The 21,138-nt window shown below is 43.3% G+C and overlaps 1 protein-coding gene across 1 annotated transcript in view; it reads right to left on the reverse strand.

The window, feature by feature from the left end:
* The window catches only part of Eif4g (eukaryotic translation initiation factor 4 gamma), a 163,969-nt gene that overhangs the window by 113,899 nt on the left and 28,932 nt on the right, over nucleotides 1–21,138 (reverse strand). The window contains 1 exon segment of the mRNA NM_001167859.1: nucleotides 8,588–8,688. Coding sequence (NP_001161331.1) covers nucleotides 8,588–8,688 — 101 coding nt within the window.

The following is a 21,138-nucleotide window of genomic DNA, read 5'->3' on the forward strand; positions in this document are numbered from 1 at the left end:
ACCGCTGGTCGGAAAACAACTACTTTTGTCCCTAACTTCAGGTTAAAAAAACGCGAAAATTGTGCATGTATTACAAAAACGCATTTTTATTAAAAATATCAGAAAATTTTACAAAAAAAGTATCTGGGTAGTTTTAGTTAAAAATGCATCCCTCATAAGCTACAAATCATTGAAAATAGGCAAAAATTGCTTGAAACCTCAACTTTAACCAGCTAGAACTCAAACCAAATGAAGGAATCGCGCTAAAATTTTGTTTGGGAGTCAGATACAACATATAGAACATATATATACAGTTTAGGCAAAAATTAAAATTTTGATATCATCGATTTCACAGAGAACCACCCATATATATATATATATATATATATATATATATATATATATATATATATATATATATATATATATATATATATATATATATATATATATATATATATATATATATATATATATATATATATATATATATATATATATATATATATATATATATATATATATATATATATATATATATATATATATATATATACATATATATATCAGGATGTATCAAATTTTTGTACGCACTTTGGCGACTCGTAATAGTGCGGAAATTTTAGTAGTTATATCAAATAGACCGTCTGTAAAATTTGGGCTCATAAGGTCAATTGCTTCCGCTCTGTCTAAGGTCGACAAGTCCAAAATTACGAAATTTTCGCTTAAAATTATTTTTTCTATTCTTTAAACAAATTTAAAATAAAAATGTTCTAATACATTTTTTTGTAAAATGCATTCCTTCTTGTTGATAAATTATTGAAGTTTCGGAAATTCAATTTGAAAATATTGAATTTAACAATTCAATGATTTTTCAACAAGAAGGAATGCATTTTACAAAAAATGTATAAGAACATTTTTCTTTTAAATTTGTATGAAGAATCGAAAAATTTTTTCAAACGTAAATGTGGTAATTTTAAAAAATTCATCATTCGTGTCGACCTTAGACAGAGTAGAAGCGGTTGACCTTATGTGTCTAAGTTTTATAGATGCTCTATTTGATATGAGTACTAAAATTTCTGCACTATTACAAGTCGCCAAATTGCGTACAAAAAAATCGATACGCCCTAATATATATACAGTTTGGGCAAAAATCAAAATTTTTATCTTTGATTTTACAGAGAACTACCCATATACATATATATATATAAATCTCTCTCTCTCCCTCCCTCCCTCCCTCCCTCCCTCCCTCTCTCCCTCTCCCCCTCTCTCTCCCTCTCCCTCTCCATCTCCCTCTCCCTCTCACTCTCTCTCTCTCTCTCTCTCTCTCTGCAATTTTTCTCTGTGATCTTTTCTACACGCCTTGGCTTGGCTTGTTTTCTCACTTGCACGGCGTCTCTTTCTCTCCACAATCAACATCGTCGCGACATCTGCTGCATCGTGGGAGAACTTTCAAGACGTCTCCACACTGTTCGCGGTCGGTATTTTCACGCTCTCTCCACTAACGCTCCATCTAGCCGTAAGAGTCATGACACCTACTCTTTCACTCCGTCGATAACTTATCATCCTCCTACAAATATCTGCTTTACCGACTGCTAGTAAGTTATCGACGAAAATGAGGGCAAACTGCGAGAAGAGTGTGCAAGTGCCTTTTCAACCATACAGCAGCTGTAAACAACCCATACAGCACAAAAACCCCAAAAAGCGTGAATTTTTTGGTCTGTACTACCACGCAAGTGCCAAAACACTGTCAACATGAAGACTATCGTGGTGAAAGACAGGCAGATTATAGCCTGTCCCTCATGTGCAGACAACAACAACGCCAAGGGTGCCAAAGTGAGCACTAAATCCACCTCTGCAACAACAGCAGTAGGCAAGAATACTCCCAAACAACAGCAGTCGGTGAATAAGAAGACGAGGTCAGCACCACCATCAGCCAACACATCGAAAAATCCCTCAACAACCCGCTCGGCCGGAGTAACAACACCTACGCCGTCCGTTGAGGCCGCTTTGAGGGACATTCACGGAGCTCTCGACGATATACGTAATGCTCAAACGGAGGCCCTCAAGACTCAGAACATCGTGTCGGAGAGGATTTCTAAAATTGAGCAGCCTCTGGGCCCGCTGGAGAAGCGACTTAAGGCCCTCGATGAGCTGCCTGCAATCAAAACTCGCATACACAATGCTGAGTCCACCATCACCGAACTGCAGGCACAAATTCAAGATCTATCATCGAGGACAACGGCAGTACTGTACCCAACACTGCGGAGATTTGCAGCCTACGCAGTGAATTGGCTGAGGTCAAGAGGCGCCAGGAGCAGACCTCGAACAGTGTGGTCGTTGTCACGGGTTTGCAATATACCCGTGAAACCTCGCTGCACCTCCTCGCTTTCTCAGTTGTAAACGCGCTTGACCCCACGATCCTTAGAAGAGACGTAGCATCCGTCAGGACTATGGGGAGGCTTGATGCTACAAACAGCTCCGCCAGGGGTGACGGCAGACTGCCACCACTAGCCGTCGCCCTATCTGCAAGTGCGCTTGCACGCTCGATCGTCGTCGCCAAAGCCCAGAAACGGAAGCTACACACTAGCGAATTCGACGCTACCTTGCTGGAGGAGGCTAAAGCTCTGAGTCCTGACCATCAAGGGCTCATAAACATCAATGAGCTGACCCCTCAGACGTCCATAAGCTGCTTACAAGGGCTAGGCTGGAGGCCAAGAGGAGGCAGAGCTGCCGAACTTTCGTCAGAGATGGGAGACTCTACATGAGCTGTAACGATGACAGCGAGCGTGCTACCATCATCACCACCGACGCCGAGCTAGAGACTTTTTTAGCCCGGTTTCTGCCCGCTGCCAACATCGTTCAACACTGAGGCCACAACACACACGCATCATTCCACCACATTCACCATCAAGCTCATCTACCACATATTCATCCAGTTCTAATGTATCTCTGTCCGAAGGTCTAAGAGTCTGCCATCTTAATGCGAACTCGCTTACGGGTCACATTGAAATGATCAGGCTTTTCTAATCCACTCGCTCTCCATTCCACCTAATAGCTGTTACTGAGACCTGGTTGAGCGACAAGGTAACGTCCATCCCTTCACTGGACGACTACCTACTGTACTGACGAGACAGAAACAGAAACGAAGGAGGTGTGGCCCTCTACATACATAAATAACTGACAGTTAGCGTTATTTCATCATCTGACGGTGAATGGTCTGGCAAGCCAGGCAAGCCTGAATATCTCTTCTGTGAGGTATCGGTAAAGGGAGTCTCTCCTATCTTCGTGGGGGTTGTGTATCGTCCACCTCATGCTCCATTCTTCCAAGGCTCTAACTTCATAGACCAGCTAACAACCCACATGCACAACTATTCCACGAAGGTCATAATGACTTCAACTCTGACCAACTTTCTTCATCTGAAGATGCCAAATTCATCAAGGCCTTCATTGATGAAAACTCCCTTTCATCTGTTCCCTATGGTGCCATGCACCACAAACAGGGTTCTGATACCTGGCTTGACTTGTGTCTAATCGACGAGCAGGATCGCCTGCTGTCATACTGGAAGACAAACTCACCTTTCATCAACGGACATGACCTTATCACGGCTGCTCTCGGCGTAGAGATTCCAGGATACGTACCTAACACACACTCTTACAGAAACTTTAAAGGAATCAGCGCCGAGAAGCTAAGGGACTTTCTTAGCGCATATGACTAGTCATCCCTCACTGCTTTATCACTCGACGAATGCATATCTACACTTAACGCTAACCTCACTAACGCCATCAATCATCTCGCCCCATTACGGACTGCGACACCAAGAAGACAGCGTCACCCGCGGTTCACCACGGCTCTTCGTGACCTTGTATCTGACCGAGATAGACTTTACAGGCGTTTCAGAGACTCCAGACTCGATTCGGATCTCCGCATATATAGACTAGCTAGAGACAATGCCCACAAACAAGTCGAGGAAGCCAGGCTGAATTATTTGAGCTGGAGAAACTTGGAATTTCTGCCACCAAGGCCCCTTCACTATCTCGCTTTAGCACAGAGAACTCAACAAGCATTTCAGCTCGATCTCCAATGATCTGTTGAGGATTATCTTCTCAACCTGGAAAGTCTTGACCTCCCGGAACATTTCGAGTTCAGCACTATAACGGAATCGGATGTGTTTGCTGCACTATCGCACTTCGACACTCAGGCCAGGGGAAGCGACGGAATCCCTCAGGTTATCATCTCAAAAGCATTGCCAGTTCTCGCTCCCATACTAAGTCACATATTCAACCTGTTTCTGAGCGAACCCTGTTGCCCATCTGCCTGGAAATTGTCGCTTGTGCCTGCATTCAACAAAGTCAGTTCACCAACAGCCCTGACTGACTACCGTCCGATTTCACTTCTCGGCTTTCTCTCCAAGGCCCTGAAGTGGCTGGTGCACAGGCAAGTCTCACAATACCTTGAATCAAGGCTCTTACTAGAAAAATTTCAAACAGGCTTCCGCACTGGCCACAGCAATCAGTCTGGCCTAATTAAGCTAACTGATGATGTCATGGTCGGGATAAACAAAAAGAAAGTGACGCTTCTCCTTCTCTTTGACTTTAGCAAGGCGTTTGACACTGTATGTCACGTCCGGCTCCTGAGAAAGCTATCCACCTTCAGCTTCTCTAAGCAGGTCATCCGGTGGTTTGCCTCCTATCTCACTAGGAGAGAGCAGGCCGTCGTTGGTGACAATAGCGAGCGTTCCTCTCCGCGGCGTCTTAACATCGGCGTCCCACAGGGCTCCGTCTTAGGTCCCTTGCTATTCGCATTGTACATCAACAACATCGGTTTCTGTCTTGATTCCGATGTTTCCCAGCTCATCTATGCGGATGACTTGCAAATTTACAGTCAATGCCACCTCAAGGAGCTTGATTCCTGCTCTGTCAGGATGAGTGCTAACGCCGAGAGAATAATGGGCTGGGCTGCATCAAATAGTCTTAAACTTAATGTTCTTAAGACTAAAGCAATTGTCCTGGGCTCCCCCTACTATATAAATGCTCTACATACTACTGCTAACACCGATATAAATATAGGGGGGTTTGGTGCTAGACTCCAAACTCACGTGGAAAGAGCACGTTACACAAGTTTGTAATCGTGCTCACTCTTGAATGTACCGTCTCTATTTTTTAGGAAGAGCACTAACCTCAGGTTGCGACAACACTTGGTGCAAGCACTCCTATTTCCCATCATCGATTACTGTTCACTGGCTTACTGTGACCTGACACAGGAACTTGACTTGAGGCTGCAGAGATTTGTCAACACGGGGATCCGTTATATCTACGGTGTAAGGAGGGACGAGCACATCTCCCCTTATAGGCGTGAGTTGGCTTACCACCGCCGGACGTAGGAAATACTTCATGGCCTGTTTTTTAAGGAAAATGTTCAACACCTCCGTACCTATCTACCTATTAGCCTATTTTGATTTTCATGTCGCGCTCGGGCCTGTAAGGGGTGAGGTGACCCCCCTGGACATCCCGTCCTTCAGAACGGAGACGCTGAGGAACTCATTTTTCATCAGTGCTTCCTGCCTCTGGAATAGCCTACCATCTCACCTTCGCAACACACTATCCATATCACACTTTAAACAAACAGCTAAATCATATTTCTTTAAATTGGAAAAGACACCCAACCATCTCATTTCACCTCATTCCATTTACTCTTCACACTATCACTTCTTACACAACAATTGTTGATCTCTTTCTCTCTCCCTCTCCCTCTCCCTCCCTCCCTCTCTCTCTCTCTCTCTCTCTCTCTCTCTCTCTCTGTCTCTCTCTCTCTCTCTCTCTCTCTCTCTCTCTCTCTCTCTCTCTCTCTCTCTCTGGCTCGACCTCTGCCTGGTCGACGAACAGGATTGCCTAATTTCACACTGGAAGACTGACTCACCATTCATAAACGGACATGACCTCATTACGGCTACACTCGACGTGCAAATTCCACGACAAGCACCTAGAACATACTCCTATAGAAATTACAAAGGCATCAGTGTTGAAAAACTAAACAACTACCTCAACACATGTGACTGGTCTACAATCGACACATCATCCCTTGACGCACGCATTAACACTCTCAACACCAACCTAACAAACGCCATCAATCAGCTCGCCCCATTACGGACTGTAACGCCAGGACCCACACGACACCCGTGGTTCACCTCGGCTCTTCGAGACCTTGTGACTGAGCGGGACAGACTATACATGATATTTCGCAGGACACGTCATCCTCGAGATCAACTTCTTTATACACAAGCAGTAAATAACGCACATAAGCAGGTCGAGGAAGCCAAACTGAACTACTATCACTCACGACTATCAAACATAACAGATGTAGGGGAAATCTGGAGAGAACTCGAGAAACTTGGAATCACCACCTCCAAGGAAACCACTCCATCTCGCTTCTCAACAGATGATCTTAACAGATACTTCAGGGGGATATCCAATGATCCACTCGCCCCTTCTGTCGACGAACAACTGCAATCACTTGATAGTCTGGAATATCCTGTCCACTTCAGCTTCAGTGAGATTACGGAATCGGACGTGTTGGCCGCAGTTCAGCATTTCACCTCTCAGGCCAGGGGAACTGATGGCATCCCACAGGTTGTTGTCTCCAAGGCCATGCCAGTACTGTCGCCCATATTATGTCGTATCTTTAACCTGTCCTTGAGCGAGTCATGCTTCCCCTCGGACTGGAAAAGGTCACTGGTGCGTGCACTCAACAAAGTCAGTTCTCCAAAATCCACTACTGACTATCGTCCGATCTCACTCTTATGTTTTCTATCCAAGGCGCTGGAGTGGCTGGTACATAGGCAGCTTTCTCATTACCTGGAAACTAGGCTCTTCCTTGATGACCTACAGACAGGTTTTCGTACCGGTCACAGCACACAGTCCGGCTTAATACAGCTGACTGATGATGTCAGGCTTGGAATAGACAAAAAGAAGGTCACACTTCTTCCTCTTTTTGATTTTAGCAAGGCGTTTGACACTGTGTGTCACGCCAAGCTCCTTAGAAAGCTAACCTCTTTCGGCTTTTCTAAGCAGGTCATCCGATGGATTGCATCTTATCTCACGGGCAGACGGCAGGCCGTCATTGGTGACGACAATCAACTATCCTCTTACCTTCCGTTCAATACGGGAGTCCCACAAGGATCCGTACTGGGCCCTCTACTTTTTGCACTGTACGTCAATGACATAAGCCTCTGTCTGGACGTGGATATTGCACATCTGATCTATGCGGATGACCTGCAGATCTACACCCAGTGCCACCTCGAGGATCTTGACTCCTGTTCCGACAGAATGAGAGCTAATGCCGAGAGGATAAGGTGCTGGGCTGGGCATAACAACCTAAAACTCAATGTCCTCAAAACTAAGGCGATCGTCCTGGGCTCGCCCTACTATATCAATGCTCTACCTACAATGGCTAACACGTACATCAATATAGGGGGAGCCCGGGTTGATTTTGAATCTTCTGTGCGCAGCCTGGGGGTCGTGCTTGACTCCAAACTCACCTGGAAAGAACACGTAACACAAATGTGTAAGCGTGCTCACTCTCTTATGTATAGGCTATACTTTTTCAGGAAAAGCACGAACCTCGGTCTGCGTAAACACCTCGTCCAGGCCCTACTGTTCCCGATCATAGACTAATGCTCACTGGTTTACTGCAACTTGACACAAGAACTCGACATTAAACTACTAAGACTGGTTAACACAGGTATACGTTACATCTATGGTCGTAAGAGGGGCGAGCACATCTCGCCTTACAGGCGCGAGCTGCAATGGCTCACCACTGCCGGACGTAGGAAGTACTTTGCGGCCTGCTTCTTGCGAAAGCTCTTTAAATGCTAAACCATCTTATTTAATTGCCTACTTTGACTTCCACGTCGCACTCCGTCCTGTGAGGGGTGAAGCGATACCGCTAGACATACCTCCTTTCTCGTCGGAGGCGCTGAGGAATTCATTTCACATAATAGCCGCATACGTTTGGAATTCATTACCCTCACGATTACGAGACATCATACCCATCAATCATTTCAAAAGCGAGGCTAAAAAATACTTTTTTAGCCTTGAAAATTCGTAATTCGTAATCATCCTCATAACAAACCAAGCAATTACCTCTCATACAGTCTCATACATCACCATCATTAAACAAAACTACAAACACACACACACACACACACCCCTTCAAGCACACCTACACACATATCCTCAATCCAATTAAACTTTAAATTATGTATCGATATATACAAGCATTGTACAACACATTGTACAGCAAATAAATCTAATCTAATCTAATCTCTCTCTCTCTCTCTCTCTCTCTCTCTCTCTCTCTCTCTCTCTCTCCCTCTCTCCCTCTCTATCTCTCTCTCTCTCTCTCTCTCTCTCTCTCTCTCTCTCTCTCTCTCTCTCTCTCTCTCTCTCTCTCTCTCTCTCTATCTATCTATCTGTGGTTGATTGGCCTGGACTTCCTCGGTTGCGGCCAGACTTCTTATAAAGTGCAAAACTCATAGAATGTTTTTATTATAAAACAGAAGTCCAAAAGATAAAAAATAAAGACGCAAAAAATGATATCATTACTTACAGGCTTGCTTTTTAGTTTAGCAGTTTCTACTGAATAGGGTTGTTGCCTTGTCCTTCCAACTGGTTGACTCCAACCACCTTCTTCCATTGATCCTGCCCCTCCTAATAACAGAAAATATGTACACAAATTTTACTTATAAAATGATTGTGACGACAATATTGAAATGCATTCTTTGTATATTTATTAATTATTTTTAATTAAAATCTACACTTAATCAATTTTAGGGCATTTAATTGAATTAAGTTTTGTTTTAGATAAACACTGCCACTAGAAGCTCTAAAAAGGGAGAAATAATTAACAATTCGCAGGCATGAGTGTGGCACCACATTGTGAGATATTCTTAAAATATAGCTAGTGTACTAACAATATACAACAACTAACCATTGTTTTCAAGAAATAGTTATCTAAAATTAAGGTAAAGAGGTCCAAAACAGCTAGTTATCAGCGTAGCAGCACCAGAAAGTATTATATTGCTTTTACATATCTACTGCACGATTTTCAGTTAGCTGCTTTTAAATTTTTTAATCACAACAATGCAAAAAAGTCGTTATGATTATGATGCACTTGTACACATTCGTACGGGCCCTTACAAAAGCTGCCCGAAAAATTCCTTGCTGTTTCTCTTTGCGATTGATTAGATACCACGCAAACAAAAGTGTGTAACAAAAGCATCGACGTACGCATAGTATGTAGCACTATCAGAAGTTTTAAGCTAGTTAGAATATATTAGACAATTAGTAAAAATATTTGATATAAATGTTGAAAATCCGATTAAAATTTATAAGAATAATTCGGGAGCAAACAATATTGAAAATAATGGTAATTTTACGAAAATGTTGCGGATATTTTTATAAAAACTCCATATAAAGAAAATTTAGAAAAGTTCAGGAATAAACTAAATGCATTGCAAAATGTTTGCAAAATGTTTGCAAATGTTAACTATGTTTCGAGGGTCGAGAATGTTCCAACATGGATGTTGAAATATAGTGTCCTGGATGAAAAATCCCCAGTATACTGTAAAGTATAGTACAGCGCGTTGGAATGAGTGAGCACACTAATGAGTGTGTGAGGGGACGCACACCTGAAAGCATTTCCGCTCGAGGTATGCGTGTCTCACGTAACTGTGAGCGGTGTCGATAATATCGTCGCTTCCTACGAAGAGTAGCACTGTTCAAATTTTCCAGCGAAAAGTAGCACAATTCAGATTTGCCGCGAAGACTAGCACATTTCAGATTTTTTTATAAGAAAATATTTTTTTTTAAATAAAAACAATTATTATTAAAAAGAATCTGAATTGTGCTACTTTTCGCTGGAAAAAGCTGTACATGTAAGTGTTAAATAAATCTATATTATTTCTTATTAAACATAATCCTCTCTAATTTTCTTATTAACAATAGAGAATACCCGATATTGAAATATTTTTTAATTGACCTGGGATTGAGGTAAAAAAGGAAATAATTTCAGAGCCACAAAAAAGAAATTTATTTGGGCTTAGAGAGATTGCAGAATAAAACCTCTCTTGAGAAAGAATATTATAAGATACAGTGTTCCGTCGAATTTCGCAAGTTTCGTTCATCACTGAGAGCATAGCCTCGGCCGAGTGTGGCAGCAATAAACGGTTCGTGTGTATCGTATGCCAAAGGCGCGAGAGGAAGAATTTCTCAGAAAGCGGTCTTTTCGAGCGTTTAACGAGGCGAAATTTGCGGTAAGTTTTCTCCTACCTAGCTATTACAATAAAGATCGTGAATTGATAAAAGTTGTTGGGATTAGCATTGAAGCGGACAGTCAAATCATGGTCAGCATAAGGAATCGGGAAGCGCGCTTGGTCGGTATCATGCTGTGGATTCATGTGAGAATTGACCGATTATTGGTTGTGAGCTTTGTTCTACAGTAATGGTCATGTTTTGCAATTCGTGAAGGTGGATTCGAACTCGATGCTTTGAAGATTTATGATTTTGGGATTCGTGGTTGTTCGACAGGCTTAATTGGGCAAGTCGTTTATACGTTAGCATGATAAATCGAAGGCCACGATTGAGCGTTGTATATTCGCATCCATTTAAAATAGGTATAGCTAGCAATGAACATATTTCATCGTTGGCGCGTTAGCAAATTATGGAGTAAGTTCCCGAAATTTGGCCGTAAAATTTGCAACTTATATATAACAACAAAAAAAGGTAATATAAAATATATTACGTTTTTTTGTTGTTTTACATATATTACCTTTTTTGTTGTTATTCGTTGTTACAAAATGTAAGATAATTTTTAGCTATCATTTATTCGTCATTATTTTTATAACACTGCTTTTATCTTCCGACGATATTTTCATGGCTTTCTTATATTAATTTTTTTTTTTAATTGATATCATGTGACTTGTTTAATCAACTAAAATCAACTTAAAAGCAACTGTTTCTTTTTATTTACTATGATTTTTAGAATTTTGTTTCTAAACACATGCTTTACGCCAGGAATAGGTAGTGAATAATAAATTCACCAAAAACTATGATTTTTTTTAACTCATTAACGTCCAAAACAGAGAAATCGTAACTCTGTTTTCAACCGTAAATCTATCACATATTCCACGGATATATTCAAAGCAAACATACTTTTTCTGAAGTATTTTTTTCTCTACTTTCCATTTCTGGTATCAGAATTGCGTATTTTTCACTAAAAAATCCAATATGGCGACGTTTAAAAGAAAAAATGCAAAATTTCGATACTTTTTTTTTTTAATCCAATTTCTTGTTGTGTTAACGTTGAGGACGGAACTTTATTTTTCAACTATGAGTGCATAAATGAGTTGTACTTTAAATTCAGTTTGGTCCCGAATCCAGAAATTCAATATGGCGGCTAGAAAATGGTGCCTGAAGCGCAAAATTTTGCCCAAACTTTCACGAATTTTTTTCACGAATATAATGCATTCGACGAAAAAATCAATAAGAATAAAAAGTGCTTAGAATCAATCAAGGAATATGTCTAAATTTTTTCACTGAGTTTTGAGCAACTTTTTTATTTTTGCCAATTGGCAATTTATGACAAATTGGAAAATTTCATCGAATCGTCTCGAAAAAATTCAGATATACTTCTTGGTCAATTCTAAGTACTTTTTATTCTCTAACTTTTTCTTATATAACACTTTGTTTTTGAGTAAAAAATCAAAAACCTTAAAAAATTTGAATTATGCAACTTTTGGAATTGTTTCATAAATTATATTGAATTCTCAATCGAAAAAGTCTGAATTTAATTACTATATTCAATTTGCCGAATTTTGCCAAAAGCTTTTGTAATGTTTTTATCTGAATTTCAAAATAGTGAATCATCATTGAATGTTCATAAATCGATTTTGAAGAATCTTTAGTTTTTTCACTCTTTGTCTACTATACTGTTAGTGTTCTAAATATTAGCGTTAATATTTTACTTGTGTATTTAGCTTTTCAAGTTTTAAAATTGTAATGGCTCCAAAACGCCGGAGAAATGTAAGATCTCAATCAGAGTCTGAAGAAGATTATTCTGATGATAACGATGATCATAATATTTTGGTACCTAATCCAGATGATTCGGGCAGTTCTGGTCAGAGTGACGAAGATTCTGGTTCTGAATCTATTGATAACTTATTACTGAGTACATACGCAGAAACTTCTAATAATTATACGAATGATCAATCTAAATTGGAAAATGAATATATTTATAAATGGATTTTTCAATGCGAAAATCATATCATCTGGAATGTGACAGATACTCGGGCACAAATTTGAATTAAATTTGCTCATAATTGACCAAAAAGTGCATATGGAACAAAACATTTTAAAGTTTTTGATTTTTTTTTTGAATTTCAAAAAATCTTAAGAATTTTAAGGTTTTTGATTTTTTACTCAAAAACAAAGCGTTATATAAGAAAAAGTTAGAGAATAAAAAGTACTTAGAATTGACCAAGAAGTATATCTGAATTTTTTCGAGACGATTCGATGAAATTTTCCAATTTGTCATAAATTGCCAATTGGCAAAAATAAAAAAGTTGCTCAAAACTCAGTGAAAAAATTTAGACATATTCCTTGATTGATTCTAAGCACTTTTTATTCTTATTGATTTTTTCGTCGAATGCATTATATTCGTGAAAAAAATTCGTGAAAGTTTGGGCAAAATTTTGCGCTTCAGGCACCATTTTCTAGCCGCCATATTGAATTTCTGGATTCGGGACCAAACTGAATTTAAAGTACAACTCATTTATGCACTCATAGTTGAAAAATAAAGTTCCGTCCTCAACGTTAACACAACAAGAAATTGGATTAAAAAAAAAAAGTATCGAAATTTTGCATTTTTTCTTTTAAACGTCGCCATATTGGATTTTTTAGTGAAAAATACGCAATTCTGATACCAGAAATGGAAAGTAGAGAAAAAAATACTTCAGAAAAAGTATGTTTGCTTTGAATATATCCGTGGAATATGTGATAGATTTACGGTTGAAAACAGAGTTACGATTTCTCTGTTTTGGACGTTAATGGGTTAATTCATATCTCTGAAACTAAACATCATAAAACCTCACGAAAAAATCATGTCGGTGGGTCATGTGTCAAGCTATATCCCATTAAAATTTCAAGTGATTTGACCACTTATTTTTTCAATAATAAATCAAAAACTGAAAAAAATATGTTTTTTTGTGCCTCGATTACGGACGTAAAAAGGCTTTATTCTGTAAAAATTGACGTCAGCGTTCGTATTCTATAATAAAAAACAGAGGGGTCTTCCTATTACCCCGTGCTCAACATCCGCGATTTCGCCCAAGCGCTTCGAGGTAAGCAGATCTTCTCCAAGATCGACTTAGTTTGAGCGTACAACCAGATCATGGTCACCGAGGAAGACATCGCTAAGACCGCCAGCATAGCGCTATTCGGACTATTCGAATTTCCGTTCATGAATTTCGGATTGCGAACGCGGCGCAGACGTTCTAACGCTTTGTCGACGAGATGCTATGTGGTCTAGATTTTTGCTACGCGTACATCGACGACATCCTTGTGGCATCATACAGCAAGGAACAACACCATGACCAACCTCTGCGTTTACCTGAAGAGTTTCTCGCCTCTGACGAACGCCAGAACAAAGACCCAGCATTTCTTATCAGGCAGCGGCGAGAATACTTGCAACAGCTAAGACCAGCAACCGTCACGCGACATGGCACAGCGAAAACTTTCATTTTCAAGGACCTGGCAACATTGGAGCATGTTTTCATATATCATGACGCTGTAAAAAACTCGCTCCAGATGCCATACGACAGACCGTTTTAAGTCGTTAACCGCAGCGACAAAACATTTACTGTCAACGTGCACGACAAAGACACGACACAATTCCATCGACGGTTTCCATCAACAGGCTAAAGCGTGCCTGTGCCTTGGAGGAAGGCAAATTAAGCCACCGACCGCTGTCAATGACACCAACACCGACACCACCAACATCCCAGAGGCAGACAAGCCAACAAGCATCCGACCAGAACGCATGGTCGGGGATAAACGTAGAGATACAAGGTCGATATAATGGCAAAGATATTGATTAAGATAAAGATGAACAATAAGAATATATCCCTATAGAATGACATAAAATCAGTAAGACAGAAACTAAGTTAGAGTCGGAAATCAAGGGGCGCGGTAGCGCCACGATGGCAAGTATACGTTTTATACACTGTGCCGTCGGGAGCGGACCGCGACCTATTATACTTTGAATTTGCTAAATAACCTATTTACGTTTTAGTAATCCTGTATATATTTTATTCGATCTCCTGTTGATGTTTATGTATGAGTATACAATTTCAAAGATTCTCATCAGATCTTTTTAATTACCATATTATTTTGTTAAGAAAATTGCTCGTTTGTAAAATAATTAAGTTCCTCCACCGGGGGTTGCTGCCTTGTCGAGTGCCCGCTTCTTAGGGCCTGGTGTGGGGACTTGTCTGGCGAGTCTTTGCGGTCGCTTCGACTCCGGTGACGGGAATGTGACGTCCCGAACTCGGTTCGTCCTGGCGTGGCGGCGAAATAGGGCAGATGCGGGATACCGCCTCTTGGACTCAAGAGTAGCCTCCCCGACAGGATCCCCGTAAAAAGGGCACTGCTATTGGGCCTCTCCCCTGACCGAGGTCAGGCCTCGGGGTTCCTCGAGGGCGACCTATGGACTAGCCGGAGGCTAAGGGAAGCCCCCCATTGCGTTCGGAAGGAGGCGCAATAGGTATTTCATCCAACCCCTAATCCCAAGGTGTGAGCCATCGTGCCGAGGGGACTAGTTGGCCGGTAGGGTACTAGTCGGTCACAAACGATGCCTCGGAGAAATCTGGCGAAATCTTCGACTATCTAGCCTTACTGCCACATGCGGGGCTCTGTAGTAGCGGACCTTTCTTTCCCTAGATACTCGTGGGACTTTTATGGAACCTATTTCAAAAAACTTAGATGAGGGAGGAGGAGGGAGTGATGCTGAAGGCTACAGGGCGGTACCGCCTAGTCAGCCGAAGGTGGAGCACCTCACCAGGAAACCGGAGGGGAAGAGTGTGAAGGGCAACACTGCCTACAACACGCTGACCCGATGGATTACTGGGGCAACTAGCATCAGTAAAAATTCGAATAGTGAACCCGCTGAGGCTTTAACTGTTGGGGACTCTCCACAGAACCCAATAGAGATCATAGCAGGTGGAAGCTCTGGGGAACCTTCGGGGAACCCGGACCTGTTTCAGGGTGGGTAGGTCAGCATGAGGGAGGACCTGCAACAACCGCCGGCAGGGGCGAATACGCGCACTGCTGGTGTATCCGACGGATCTGGCCGGGGGGAGGGAGGCTCACAGAACCGTCAGGCAGATCTAGTAACCGACGGGCTTCGATCTCTAAAGTTGTGACCGAAAATTTTGGGAGCACAACGGAGGAAAGAGGCCCGGTGGCGAAAACGGGAGAGGGAGGCGGGAACTTCTGGCGCAAGGTATGCTACGGACCCAGCTTTGGATCTGCGCTTCCCTCTTTCTCTCCGAACCTGACTGCCGGGTCCGCGGGCGGGGACAAGGGGGCTTCAGGCGTTAAACGACGCAAGGGCGCCGACTCGACTCTGCCGGTGAATCAGGCCGCCAATAAACGGCCCAACGTAGAGCCTAAAATAATGGCTGCCAGGATAGTGGATCCCCTCACGAGGGCGATCTTGTGCGAGGAATATCCTGACGAGGAGCTGACGCATCAGCAGTTAGCACTTGTCAGGGAGGCGGTCCAGGCAGAGATCCCAAGATTCCCAATGGACCGTGTCCCGAGTTCAACGACTCCTTCGTGAAAATGGGGGCCATTGTCGTGGTAGCTGGCAACACCTTCTCGAGGGACTGGCTGGAGGAGATAATTCCCAAGCTAAGACCTTGGGAAGGTACAAAACTCCTTATGGTCGGGATGAGTGAGCTCAGAAAGCCCCGAAGGGTCACTCTCCGCGTGCCTGGAAACAGGCTTGAGCCGGGAGTGGTTCCGAGCCGACTGAGCCACAAGCATCCGGACCTGTTGATCAATAGGTGAAGGGTGCTGAGCGCCGAAAACAGGGAGGGGCCAGACTGTGGAACCTTTCTGGTGCTCAGCATACCCGAAACCTCGGTCAGGCTGCTGCGGCAGCGCAATTTTTAGTTACACTGGGGCCTGGGCCGGATTACCGTCAGGGTGGATGAGAGTTCCCGGGGGCAGCGCGAACAAAGTAACACCGTCTCGTCCTAATCACCATGGCTGGTGACGGGATAGTGTTTACACAGATAAACTTGCATCATAGAAAAGGCGCCTCGGCCGCACTGGTCAGGCGCATGGCTAAGATCCACACAGGCATATGTCTAATACAAGAACCTTGGTTAGTCATCAGGGTCTGGGGGAGCTGGCCGAATCTTTAGAGACCCCACGAGCAGCGCTCCCAGGGCGTGCATACTTGTTAAAAGTTTTGATGCCCTGCTGCTGCCGGCTCGGTGAAGCAGGGACCTTACGGCAATAAAGATTAGGCTTCCTGTGGGGGAGGGCTCTGAGAGGGAGGTGGTGATGGCCTCTGGCTACTTCCCGTACGACTCTCAGGAAGAGCCTCCACCAAGGGAGGTACAAGATCTTGTCGAATACTGCAGACAACGAGGCATCCCTCTGATACTGGGATGCGATGCTAATGCTCATTACATATTTTGGGGCAGTTCGGATACTAACGGCAGGGGCGACGCACTGCTGCAGTATCTGGTAACGACGAGTCTGTGTATCATGAATAGGAGCAGAGACCCTACCTTCTACAATTCGGTTAGAAGCGAGGTGATCGACTTAACCCTGTGCACAGTTGGAATGGAGGGGTGGGTGGGCAGCTGGAGGGTATCTAACGAACCTTCGCTGTCCGACCACAGATATATCCAATTCAAATGGAAGGAACGATGCTTGGAGACAAGGGCCTTCAGAAATCCCAGGAAAACCTTAGAAACAACATCTCCTTCCAGAGAAAATGTCCCTGGACCATCCCAAGGGGAACATGGAGTACCCTATGGTGGAACCGGGAACTAGAGGATCTGCGACGGGAAACGAGGAGGACCCTTAATAGGGCCAAGAACACCCGCAATCGTATCGATTGGCAGATTCACAGAGAAGACTAGAGGCTATATAAAAACCGCATAAACGCGGTGAGAATCAAAGGATGGAGAGACTACTGGGAGGGTATCGAGAGATATCCTGACGCGGCCAGACTCCTCCGGATACTCGTTGAAAATCCTGAGGTATGGCTGGAAGCTATCAGACTGCCCACAGGAGAGTACACAACCTCTGAAGAGGAGTGCTTAACACTACTTCTGGAAGCCAACTTTCCGGACTTTCGGCTATCTCACGAGATGAGAGAAGAGAGCTCGGGAAGGAACAGGCAGCAGAGGACGGCATGGGATCTGGCGGCGAAGGTCGTTACACCGGAAAAGGTCAAGTGGGTCATAAGGAACATTCAATCCTTCAAGGCGCCGGGCATCGATGGAATCTACCCGGCTTTCCTACAAGAGGGGTTAGAGGAACTGGTGGACCCCTTAGTAAAGCTCTTCAAAGCAAGTGTAGCTTTGGCTCATGTACCTGAAATATGGAAAAGGCCAAGGTTGTGTTTATTCCCAAGACAGGGAAGCCAAGTCTCACAACCGTCAAGGATTTCAGATCAATAAGACTCCTTTGTATTCAAGACACTAGAAAGGTTGATAGATAAATTGATTCAAGTTGATATCCTAACTGTGTTTCCTCTTTACCCTAACCAGCATGCGTACAGGGCAGGGTTCTCTACAGAGACTGCCGTACACTCGGCGGTTTGGCGCATTGAGGAGCAACTGGAAAGGGGGGAGATAATGGTGGGAGTATTTCTAAACATAGAGGATATAGGGAATATGGAGTTGAATGCTCCCTATTCAATAGGGAGCATTCAACTGCACCTCTATTGAAGCAGTTGTCAAACAGGCAGAACTGCATGTAATGCCCGGGCCATTAATACAATGGCTCCAGGGCATGCTTACCCGCAGGACTGTGATCTCGAATCTCGGAACCGTAACGGTCTCAGGCAAGGTCAGTAAGGGATGCACGCAGGGCGGAGTGGTGTCGCCCACCATTTGGTGCCTGGTGGCAAATGGGCTGCTGAAAATGCTGAATCGGTGGGGCTGCTGTGCTCAAGCCTATGCGCACTATTTTCTAATACTGATTATAGGAAGCGAAATTGGCGTAGCCATGGACGCCATGTAGCTTGCATTAAGTAAAGTGGAGAGATGGTGCTGCTCGACGGGACTTCCGGTTAACCCGGATAAAGTCGAGATGGTGATCTTCTCTCGCAGGTACAAGTTAGATGCCTACAAGGCGCCCAAACTCTCTGAAGTCGCCTACAGGCAAAGGACTCAGCTAAGTACCTCGGCATTCTTCTGGATAGCATCTAACGGCCCAGTGCGATAAATTCCTGGTGGCTCTCTGGACATGTCGTAGGGCGTTTGGTAGTACATTGGGACTGAGTTTCCGGATCATACTGTGGTTATACAGGGCTATTCTGGTACCTCGTCTAGCCTACGCCGCGTTGGTCTGGTAACCAAGGGCGGAGCTGGTGGGTGCTAGAACAGCACTGGAGAAACTCAGAGGACAGGTGCTGAGGGGGCGACAGGGGCCTATAGGACCACGCCTACCAAGGCACTTGGAATCTTTGTGAAGGTGGAACCACTCCACCTTATTATCATTGGGATGGCTGCTAAGGCTCAATGCGTATGGACAATGGACACAAGGCACGAGGCACACCCGGCTATCGGGCGGGGTGGGTCTCTTGCCGGTATTTTCCATTAAAACGGATATGATAATCTCGCGCTACTTCTTTGGAAGAAGATATCGTCGCTCTCTACGAAGAGTAGCACTGTTCAAATTTCCCGTCATAAGTAGCACAACTCATTTGACGCACGCTAGACTAGCACAACTCAAACTTTAAACAGCGAATTTCTATAAAAATTTCCCGATTTTTGCAAAAATGTCCTTGATGAACAGTTTTAAATGTTCACAATTTACAACTTCATACCGAATTTAAAATTGTTTTCACAAATACAATAATTTTTTATACATTTTTTTAAATTGTTCACTTTTTTTAGAAATTTTCGAAACTTTTTAAAACTTTGAGGTTTGTCTGTCTTTGTCCAAAATTTTCATGAACTTAGTTAACCCAATAATCCAATAAAAACGTAAAATACTCACATTTTAAGTAATATAAGTCGCGAGTTGTGCTAGTCTTCGCAGGAAATACGTGAGTTGTGCTACTCTTGGTGGCATTTCTGAACTGTGCTACTCTTCGCGGCAAATCGTGAGTTGTGCTAGTTTTTGTTTGAAAATTTGAACTGTGCTAGTCTTCGTACGAAGCGACGATATGGGGTCGTCATACCGACGAGAGAGGAATCGAGGACCCGCAGGTTCAGTCTACAGGGAACGGGGGACGTCTGGTACACAGATGGCTCTAGGGCAGAGATTGGCACTGGCTCGGGGTACTACTGCCGAAGGGATGGAAGGGGAACCTTCTTTTCTCTGGGGCGGTATGCTAAGATCTTCCAGGCCTAAATATACGCTATACTGACCTGCGTTCAGAGGAACATTGAACTCGGCGCAAGGGATAGAATCATCACCATTTGTTCAGACAGTCAGGCGGCACTTAGGGCACTTACCGCTCATAGGACGACCTCCAGACTGGTCTAGGAATGCAAAGTGGTTGTAAATCAGCTGACCGCTCACAACAACAAGGTCAGGCTGCTTTAGGTCCCGGGGCACATCGGGATCAGGGGCAACGAAATAGCAGACAGACTTGCAGCTTTGGGAGCTAAACACCCCCCAATCGGGCCGGAGCCCTACACAGGTCCCGCAAGGTACCTGCTGGCGAGTGAAATCCGGGATTGGGTCAGAAGGAAGCATACTAAAGAATGGCAAGGAACTCAAGGATGCAGACAAGCCAAAGCGATGGTGGGACAGGACACCAATGTCGGCTGGACCAAGTGCATCGCAGGAGGCAGCAAAAATAACTCCCGACTCCTGACACAGATAGTGACCGGGCATATCCGCTTAAGGTATCACAGTCTGAAGATGGGAAAGAAGGCTACGGGTGTTTGCAGGTGATGCGAGGGGGCGAAGGAAACGCCAACCCATGTGCTGATTGTTTGCCCAAGATTTGCGCAGCTTAGACATTCGTGCTTGGAGGAGCTTTTCCCCACGTGCGAGAAGATTAGGGCACTCGACGCGGGAGCCATACTGACCTTCTGGAGAAGGGTAGGCTTACCAGCGTAAGGCATGTCATGACGAAGGGTAATACAATGGGTTTACAGCCTAAGTGCCAGGGATCTCTGAGGTCCCCCCTTCATAACAGTAATAATGATAATAATAATAATAATAATAATAATAGTAATAATAATAAAATAATTAAATTTGAAAATTAATTTTGCGAAAAAAATTAATTTTTGGCCTCTCCCATTCTCTTTTTTTTCTTTCTTTCAGTCAGTCACAGCTATAGATTCTTTAATTATAACAAAGGCTACTTGATAGATATTACAAATATAAAAGAATTTGAATCATATGTCCTGTTGACTCATCTGTTGTATTATAGATTTAAAAAGGCTTGATTACTGTACACCCAACGGTAATAGTTTTGAATGAAAAAACAGTCGCGCTATCTCTTATTAGGTTAGGTTAATTTATCAGCTAATGCGAGTTAACACTCTGCGCGGATTGCGAGAGCTCGAATTTTTTTCTCATCTCACGGCTTGCAGCCGTTTCTTTATCGCTGAAAAGGTCGAATATGCATATGCTATGTAGTTACATGCAATTTTTGAAGCCCATGCTTAGTAGCCGACACTGGAAGAAAAACCGCCTATAGTTCCAAAATATTCTTATTCCAGTAAGATTTCATTCAGTACAAGCCCAGCTGAGCTGTTCGAGCAGCAGAACAGTCAATATTCCAATCAGAATTCAGCAGATATAGATAGAGAAGTCATCAACTCCTAGCATCATGTCCCTAATATTTTTCAACTGGATATTGTTGTAATCAAGCAGCTTTATTACAAATAATTTGGT

This window comes from Nasonia vitripennis (genome assembly GCF_009193385.2).
Source record: "Nasonia vitripennis strain AsymCx chromosome 1 unlocalized genomic scaffold, Nvit_psr_1.1 chr1_random0002, whole genome shotgun sequence".
Lineage (NCBI taxonomy): Eukaryota > Metazoa > Arthropoda > Insecta > Hymenoptera > Pteromalidae > Nasonia > Nasonia vitripennis.